Source organism: Nicotiana attenuata, chromosome 11, assembly GCF_001879085.1.
Source record: "Nicotiana attenuata strain UT chromosome 11, NIATTr2, whole genome shotgun sequence".
NCBI classification, from domain to species: domain Eukaryota; kingdom Viridiplantae; phylum Streptophyta; class Magnoliopsida; order Solanales; family Solanaceae; genus Nicotiana; species Nicotiana attenuata.
The window spans coordinates 33669108-33678132 of NC_031999.1; the positions used below are offsets into that span (position 1 = coordinate 33669108).

At 36.6% G+C, this 9025-nt stretch overlaps 2 protein-coding genes across 7 annotated transcripts in view; one reads left to right on the forward strand and one right to left on the reverse strand.

Moving 5' to 3' along the window:
- Nucleotides 1–6729, forward strand: part of LOC109234333 — a 17558-nt gene extending 10829 nt beyond the window's left edge. For 5 of the 6 annotated variants that reach the window (XM_019400278.1, XM_019400279.1, XM_019400276.1 and 2 more), the window contains 2 exons: nt 6063–6236; nt 6323–6729. In XM_019400278.1, coding sequence (XP_019255823.1) covers nt 6063–6156 — 94 coding nt within the window. In that variant the 3' untranslated portion in view covers nt 6157–6236; nt 6323–6729. Of the gene's footprint in view, nt 1–6062; nt 6243–6322 lie in introns of all 6 variants that reach the window. The other variant, XM_019400280.1, reaches the window with a different exon arrangement.
- LOC109235024 (early nodulin-like protein 3) lies at nt 7003–8196 on the reverse strand. Its single transcript, XM_019401038.1, has 2 exons — nt 7987–8196; nt 7003–7530 (listed from the first exon to the last, which is right to left on the reverse strand). The coding sequence occupies exons 1-2, from the start codon at nt 8153–8155 to the stop codon at nt 7292–7294; spliced, it is 408 nt and encodes a 135-aa protein (XP_019256583.1). The 5' UTR covers nt 8156–8196; the 3' UTR covers nt 7003–7291.

The following is a 9025-nucleotide window of genomic DNA, read 5'->3' on the forward strand; positions in this document are numbered from 1 at the left end:
AATAAACTTAAACACGTTTTTTTTTTTTAGAGGTATAATTTTACTTAAAAAAAAACTTCTTAAAAGAATAAAGTAAAAAACGTTTTTTTGGTTTTTAAGTTTTTTTTTTTAGGGTAATATTTACGAAAGAAAAACTACTTGAAGAAGAACGAAAATATTTTTGAATTTTGAGAAGAAATTAAAAGAAAATATTTTTGGATTTTTAAAAAGTGGGGGCCGGACCCGATGAAGGTTGCCTACGTATCTCACATCCGGTGAGAATCAGACCCGCGTAGTTCGTATATGTTTCAGGAATAGGATGACACTTTTTGAAAAATTCAGGCTTATTTTGATAATCTTTTCGGGGTAAATACCGAGATTTTTTTAACAGGGTAAATTTTCTCTCCTATTTTCAACCTTCTGGTTTTCCCTCAATTTTTAAAATTTTTATTTTTATATATTTTTAGAAACCGGTCAACATGCACAAGCCGAATCAAACATAATGCACAAGTAGCACATAAGATGCATCGGGATGGTCTTGCAATTCTCGGGTACATCTGTCCTAGACGGACCCAACCCCTGTGTTGAGTCCCCATAGCTCTAGACCTTTGCCTCCATGCATCTCCTCCTTTCTGGCAATTTCCTCAAAATCCAACAGTAAAGTAGTTTTCTTATGAATTTCTTCATCATTCAGGATCCTAAGCTCTTGAGTCTCCTCTAGTTCAGCAAGTTGGTTGAGGATGTTCAATTTCTGCATATCCAAGTTACCTTGTGTTGATTTGCTCCACTCTTTAAGTTTCCCCTTCAAAGCTTTCAGTTTGAAAGCAAGGACATAATCTGGCCTACCAGCACAAGAGAAAGAATTCCACCGGTTTTTAAATTTGTCCTTGAAGCCTTCAGTCAGCAGCCACCCGTTCTCAAATTTGAAGTAAGATTTCACTGGCTCCCAATTTCCACATTGTAGCATCAGCGGGGAGTGGTCTGAAGTGACCCTGTGCAAGATTGACTGCTTAATATTTCGAAAGCCTTCATCCCATTCCTCAGAGACAAGGAACCTATCCAACCTAGCAGCAATGTTATGATTAACCCCTTTCCTCCAAGTGAACTTCCCTCCTAGCAGCTGTAAGTCTACTAACCCCATATCCTCAATGAATCCTGTAAATTCCTCCATCGATCTAGTGAAATTATTACAATTGTTCTTCTCGGATGGAAACCTGACGGTATTAAAGTCCCCACACACTACCCAAGGCCCAGAGAATAGACCCCTAGCAGCACCTAACTCCCACCAATACTTCTTCTCTTTCAACTCTATCATTAGGAGCATATACACTAGACAAATGCCAATCAAACTCTTGTGACTTACCACTGAACTTACATGTGATGGAATACATACCCAAGCTGCTAATCTCCCCTTCCCATACCCTACTGTCCCACATGATAAGGATACCCCCCTAGTTCCACTTGCTTCTAACTGAGCAAATTTCACCCACCTGTACGCCCATAGTTCTCTAACTATTTCCCTTATTTCCCCTTCTATCTTGGACTCCTGAAAACAATAAACATCTGCTTTCCAGCTATGAACCATAGTTTTTATCAACTCCCTCTTTCTAAATCTATTTAGACCCCTAACATTCCAAGATACAATTTTGATCATCATTCACTATCAATGGCAAGATATCCCCCCTTGCTTCTAGTACCATTACTTTTGAACTTGCTCCCAATGTCTAGGTTTCTCACTTCTTTACTTCCTTTCTTTTTTGGAGTGACTGCCTCCATTGTCATCGTTGTTGACACTATTGATTCTCGTCTCTTACCATCAATCTTCATAAATAACTGAAGTGCTTCTTCCTCGCACCCTTGAAAATCCACCCCGAACTCTTTGCTCAATCTGATGATATTTTGGTGCACCCAAATTGGTGTATCAAAATCTGGGTCGTTATCTTCTTCATTGGCTAGAGAGATTAGAGGTAGAGCTTCTTCTATGGCCCAATCCCCTGTTATACNTCATCAACCTTAGGCTATCAAAATTCAAGTGACCAAATCTCATATGCCAAAGCCAAGATGAATCTTTGGCACATGAAAGCAAGCACCTCGGAACATTATTTTGAAGATATAAGATGAACATTTTATTATTAGCCATAGGTACTTTGGCTAACAATCTTCCCTTTTCATCTCTCATATACAACTTTTTTTCTTTCAAATGAATGTCATAATTTTTCTCCAAAAGTTGTCCCATACTTAAAATATTACTTTTCATCTCCGGCACATACAAACATTGGAGATTAATTGATGACTTCCATCTTTTAAGCGAATTAAAATCGTACCTTTCCTTTGATTTGAGCTCGCGAAGAGTCTTCAAAAGTGATTGGGCCACCATTCAGCTCCTTAAGCTCCACAAATAACTTTTTCTTTCCACAAATATGACTACTTGCACCGGAGTCAAGGTACCATTTGTTCTTTTCCGCACTTTTTTCTCCTTTGCATGCAAGAAGTAGAGTGGCATCTTCATCTTCATTTTTGCTCTCCACAAAGTTGTTTTTCTCCTCCGAATTATCTTTACATTCCCAGGAAAAATGTCCAAATTTATGACAAGTATAACATTCAACATTCGATTTGTCATACCTTCCTTGATTTTGTGTCCATCCTTTGCCTCTTCCACGACCTCTTCTTTGACTATAGTCTTGGTTTTTATTGTCTCTATTTGGTGGTTGACTACCACCTCTTCCTCCTCTACCACGACCTCTTCCATTTCCACGACCTCTTTGTTGCGAACCACGCCTTTCATCTTTCTCCTCGAAGGAAAGTTTTGCTTGCAACGCCTTTTCAACCGATTCTTCTTTCGGTTTCTTCAATTTTTCTTCATGGGCTTGCAAAGAACTCGAAAGTTCATCTATGGTCATGGTGTCCAAGTCTTTGGACTCTTCAATAGCAACAACAATATAATCAATTTTTTTTTTTTTGAAAAGGTAACATGTTTGTATTAATATAAAAGGTGGCATACACTAAACCAGTGTATCCATCCATAATTACAAGAGGGAGTACAGAAGAGATTCTTGTTCTATTCTAGTCTAGTTCTCTGTTGAATCTCATAAAAAGTCTAAAACTTCAAAAATACTTTCACATTCTTCTAAATACTCCTGTTTACACCAAAAAAAATAGAGCACTAGACAGCTCATCTTCAGCTTTTGTATAGGACTATGGCTGTCTTCAAAACATCTTTGATTCCTTTCCTTCCAAATTGTCCACCATATACAAGCAGGGACAATCTTCCATCTCTCTTTCTGACTGGATTGTTCACCATCTCTTTTCCAGCTAGCTAGAACTTCCCGGATTCTTCCAGGCATAACCCATCGAATCCCCCTCAGATTGATGAATATCTTCCATAGTTGGTCAGTGACTCTGCAGTGCAGAAAAAGATGGTTAACTGTCTCCTCATGTTCTTCACATAAATAACATCTGGATCCTAACTGATATCCTCTCTTGATGAGGTTATCTTGTGTCAGGATTGCCTCTCTTGCTAAAAGCCAAGTAAAACATGCAACTTTGTATGGGATTTTTAACTTTCCATATCAACTTCCAAGGCCAACAACCAATTTGGTTGTTAGAATGGTTGTACTCCTTATAAGCTGATCTAACAGAGAATCTGCCTTCTCTACCCCCTTGCCAGATCACACGATCCTCAATATTGGAAGTTCCTTTGAATTGTACTAGAGTGTTATAGAAAGCTATCAATCTTTGAATTTCCCAATCATTTAGTAGTCTTCTATAAGTGAGGTTCCACCCTTGGCCTGTCCACACCTCTCCAACAGATGATCCTTGTTGTTGATTCAAATTGAAAATATCCGGAAAAAGTTGCTTCAGTGTTCTTTGCCCAAGCCATATATCTTCCCAAAAAGATGTTTTCATTCCATTTCTAACTTTGAGGCTGGATTTGTTACTGAGTTTAGGCCAAAAATTTCTTATCGACCTCCACAAACTTACCCCATAAGGACTATTTACAGGTTTAGTTGTCCAATTTCCTTCCATCCCATACCTTGCCTTGATTACATTCTTCCACAAAGATTGCTCTGTTGTGGCAAACCTCCATAGCCACTTCATCATCAAACTTTGGTTCTGGNGTACGGCAATGAAGCTGATGTACCTACCATATTCATTGTATTTAAGATTACAATAAATTCTGCATGGTTGTCTTTCATATTCCATCTCCTTATTGCCCTGTTGTGTTCCTTTGATGCCACATTAAATACCTCTGTCACCCATTTCATGACTTTAAGACTAACATATGCTGTCCTCTTCAGCTTCCTACTCCGTTCCACCCATTCGAACCATATTTCAGACCTAGAGCTACTTTTTGTGATGTCAAATGATTTAAATCCTGCGTTATAATAAATCGTATCGCTGCCCATAATAATGTGTGAATTAACGGAGATCAGATTAGATGGATTCTGGAAAATGTAAGAAAGAAAGGTGGTGAATTCCGGTGGGAGATCACACCGGAAAAGGTTATTCTACAGTCCTAGGAAGTAGGAGAGAGAATGTCTCGGGAAATGTGTCTAGGAGCATAGTGAAACATATAATCAAATTTTGAATCTAGGGATCGTAGTATTTTTGCAACGACCCTATCATCCTTCAACTCTTCACCATATCTTTTCATTTGATTGACAATAGCCAAAACTCTTGAAATGTAATATGAAACAGACTCATTTTTGAATCTAGGGATCGTAGTATTTTTGAATCAAATTTTGAATCTAGGGATCGTAGTATTTTTGCAACGACCCTATCATCCTTCAACTCTTCACCATATCTTTTCATTTGATTGACAATAGCCAAAACTCTTGAAATGTAATCTGAAACAGATTCATTTTCTTTCATATGCAATGATTCAAACTCTCCTCTTAAGGTCTGAAGACGAACCTTTTTCACTTTGTCCAAACCTTTAAAGAAAGTTTGAAGAATGTCCCATGCTTGCTTGGAGGTTGTCGCATTTGCAACCTTCTCGAACATCTTGTCATCTAAACCTTGATGGATGAGAGTGAGTGCCTTTTGATCTTTCTTATTTGTGGTTGCAGCATCTTCCGCTTCATCAACTCTAGATTCTACCGGTTCCTAAACATCATAGGCACCAAGCAAGGCCTTCATTCGAATACACACCATAGTTCTCTTTTGTGAGCATAGGAACTTGGAATGGTGTTCCATTAGTGTTTGTATCTTTTCTCCAAGTTTGGTTGTCTCTCAGCTCTGATACCAAATGTTAGAAAATTTTTGGGAGAGCAAGACAACTAAACAAACACTCAAAACTCACTATTAGAGAGGTGGAGGAAAGGATGATTTCTATTCAACTTCACTTACACCAAATGGCTAGCATACATGGGTATTTATAGTAGAACTCCTACATGTATCTAGCCTAAACTTCATGTGTACATATTAATTAAGTCCACACATGTACACACTAGACCATACATGCCTACACTAGTTCACACAAATTCACACATGTCCACACCTCACTCTTTTCTAACTATATGTATGAAAACATTAAATTAATGTAAACAAATCTAAAAAAACGTGGACAAATGGAAACAAGTTTATTACTATTTTTAACCGTCTTTTGGTTTCCATTAGTAGATCTGGATAGAGACAACTCTAATTTTTTGGTCTTAGCAAGTTATGACATATTATAGAAGCTCATCTGCTGTGAAACTAATAGCCGATGTGACATATTATAGTCCAAGGACCGACTATTTCTTTTTTAAAAAGTGACCTCACTTGGTCTTCTTATTTAAGTAGTTAACATTTCCCTTCAGTAGCATTCCTTTGGCAAAGAGGGGATTTTTGCATCCAAAGATAAGATAATGGCCTTGAATTGTCCTGAGTAAACTACTGGGTTCTCCTGTAGTGCAGTAAAAGGGAAGAAATAGGTTTTTCTTTATCCTAGGATTCTTGCAGGAAAAAATAGGTTTTTCCTTATCCCAGGGTTCTTGCACTATGAACTAAAAAAGAGCAACTCAAGCTCACCCGACAGATTTCTTCCTTACGGCGTGTGCTTATGCTTGTTAATGACATGGTTGAATGGTTTCTGTATGCAGTGGTAAAGAGCATCTGAAGGAGTTGTTGGGCGTGAGGCAGCTTCTGAATCCTCGAGGCATTGATGGGAGCATAGCCCAAGGTTCAATTATATAGAAACTTACATAGATTTGGTTGGTGACGGTATCTTGCAAGGACTGTGATTTCTGCATTGTTGGAAAGAGATGCGCTTACACGTAAGTGTAGGTTTGAAACTTCTTAATCGATTGAATTCATGTTTATGTTAGTTATATTACAACTTTTTGCTCTATTTTGGTCACAGTTTTTTGGAAGTAGCTAGAAAGATTGTCAGGGCTTCACCAATTGTGCTCTTGAATAGACACATTACGACTCTAGCTGGAAATCCAGTCTGATGAACATGGTGCTAATGTTGCTTATGCAATGAAGGCTGAATTTTGGCCAGAAGAGCAGAAAGTTTATCCTTTTCTTGGCCTAGATATGTATGTATATGAATTTGTTTGTACTTGTTATTTGTTCACTTGTTTTTTTGGTTAATATTCGTATTGGACAAGCCAGAAAATAAATTTCTGGTAATAGATATGATATACCGGCATCTCATTTAATCTAAGAGAGATGTAAACACTCGATTTCTCATGGGCGATAGATAATTACAACCTCAGTAATGTGATGTTGGACTAAATCTTTTGGAAATCAGCGTTGTGTTTTTCACTTTTGTACATGTATGGTTGGAACTGTTGCTCATGGCTATTCATGACGAGATTTATGTCGATACGGATTACTATTAGGTATAAACATGGTGAATGGTGTAATATTGTGTTTGGTTTTTCACTAATTGAGTATACCAATCAATAAAAAGTGAACTGAGTGAGTGCCATAGAGGGTTAAAGCAAAGTACAAATCTGAAACAGGTGAAGCACAATTACTTTTAGCAACAACAAAAGTAATATTAAAACTTCAAGATTTCATGAATCTAAAGGTGCAGCACAAACAACAACTGTTTGATTGAAAACAAGACGGCGGAAGTGTTGCCATAGCAATTCTATCGCCATCAAGTAGAAGCCCCTCTAAGTATAGCTCGATTTCGATTATTGTCAGAGGCAGATCTAGGGCAAGTCATGTGAGTTTAACTGAACTTATTTGCTTACAGAAAGACTACATTCATTCTGAACTCACTGACCCTAAACCCTAGATCCGCTTCTGGTTATTGTCTATTCTAAAACAAAGTAATCTAGTGATCCTTGTCTTTATCCTCATGATTTCACCTTTCTTTCTAGCTCTTGTTGTCAAACTTATCGTTATCTTCATTTGGAGCTTCTGCATTTACATAAAGTTTCTGGCCATTTATGCAATTGGTATTGTTGCTGGATTTGAAGTAATATTCTCCAGGTGCCATTAAGAATGCTGTTGCTGGACTCTCTCTATATGGCCTGAAAACAGTGTTGGAAGTGCATGCATAGTAGTCGAATTTTCCAATCTCCAGCAAATCGTCAGGTTTTTCGAATCTAAATTCTAAAAAACATAGTGGATAATTAGTCATCAATAAATTAAAAAAAAAAGGATTTTTCATAAAGCACTACAGTTGCCTAATTACCACATGTAACTATAGTTTGCCTTATTATCATTCGTACCTACTTTTAAATTATTACTAGCTTGTGTCACTTGTATTCATTTGCTCTAAATGGCTGTATTAACACATACAATACACTAGAATATAGTGATGCACACAGTTACTGTATCACTATATGTGACTCCAATTCGCTCTAAATGGTGTATCAATGCAAACGATACACTAAAATACAGTGATGCATGTATCGTTGTTACGTTGTATGTGACTTCATACACTGTATACGTTGTATTTATCGTTGTAATTATTTCAAAGTGTATTTATATATGGTAAATACAGTGTATAAGTTACACCATGTGTTTTTTCCTTTAAAAAAACAGTAGGTGAAGTTAAAGTTTTACCTAATTCATCTCCAGCTTTAAGCTTTACAGTTTTAGCCCAATCTTGATAGTAAGCAGGATAAGGGGCAGGACGCCAACCATAGCCTTCTCCAACGATGTACCTCTCTGAACTTATTGATCTCATCAAAATCCCAACTACAACAAAAAGTAGCAAAATTGTAACCTGCATATTGTGTTGTTTTAAATTAGTCCCCACATATATTCTCTTAAGTTTTCTAATCCGATTCGAAGGTATATATTGCAAGTTACAACCATTAGTGCAACTGAACTAAATACCTTTTATAAATGTTCTAATACTACTACTAATTTCACACATTCCGTTATTAAAGGTGTAAATGGTGAAAGTTACAACAAATGCTTTTAAAAACAAATTAATTTTGCATTAATTCAAGGGGTTTGTCCATCTCATTAAATAGTTGGAACAGACAATGACCTATCCTGAAATAGTGGAAACAAGAATGTTAGTCCCTTTTTATTTGTTTCTGGAATCACTCAGCCAATAGATTTTTAAACAATGTACTACAAATTACGAAAAAAACGAATATGGATGGAGTATTATATTTAAATATCTTATCTTACTAATAGTCATGAATACGTTCGTTAATAATATCCTTAACGTTTAGGGCTTGACATGTTGCACAATAGATATGCATAATAGTACTTGTCATCTAACTAAATAGAAAATTGTATCAATTTTTAAGAATTAATAGTAGATGTCATCTAATTAAAACTTAGAAAATTGTATCACTTTCTGATATTCTCAACTCTTAAAGTAGTATTTTGTGGACTAACGATAATGAAAAATTGACTGATATTTTTTAGCTTTACATTTGCTCTCACACTAAAAGGTAGGAATATGTTATTGAGAGAGGGAACCAATTGTATATGTGAAATAACAAGGCGAAATCAACTCATAACATAGAATGTTAAGAGAAAGTTCAATTAATCAATCTCCTATTTTTAAGGACATGTATCTTAGGTAGATTCATAGACCACCGAGTAGGGGTGGGCATCGGTCGGTTCGGTTCGATTGTGATGT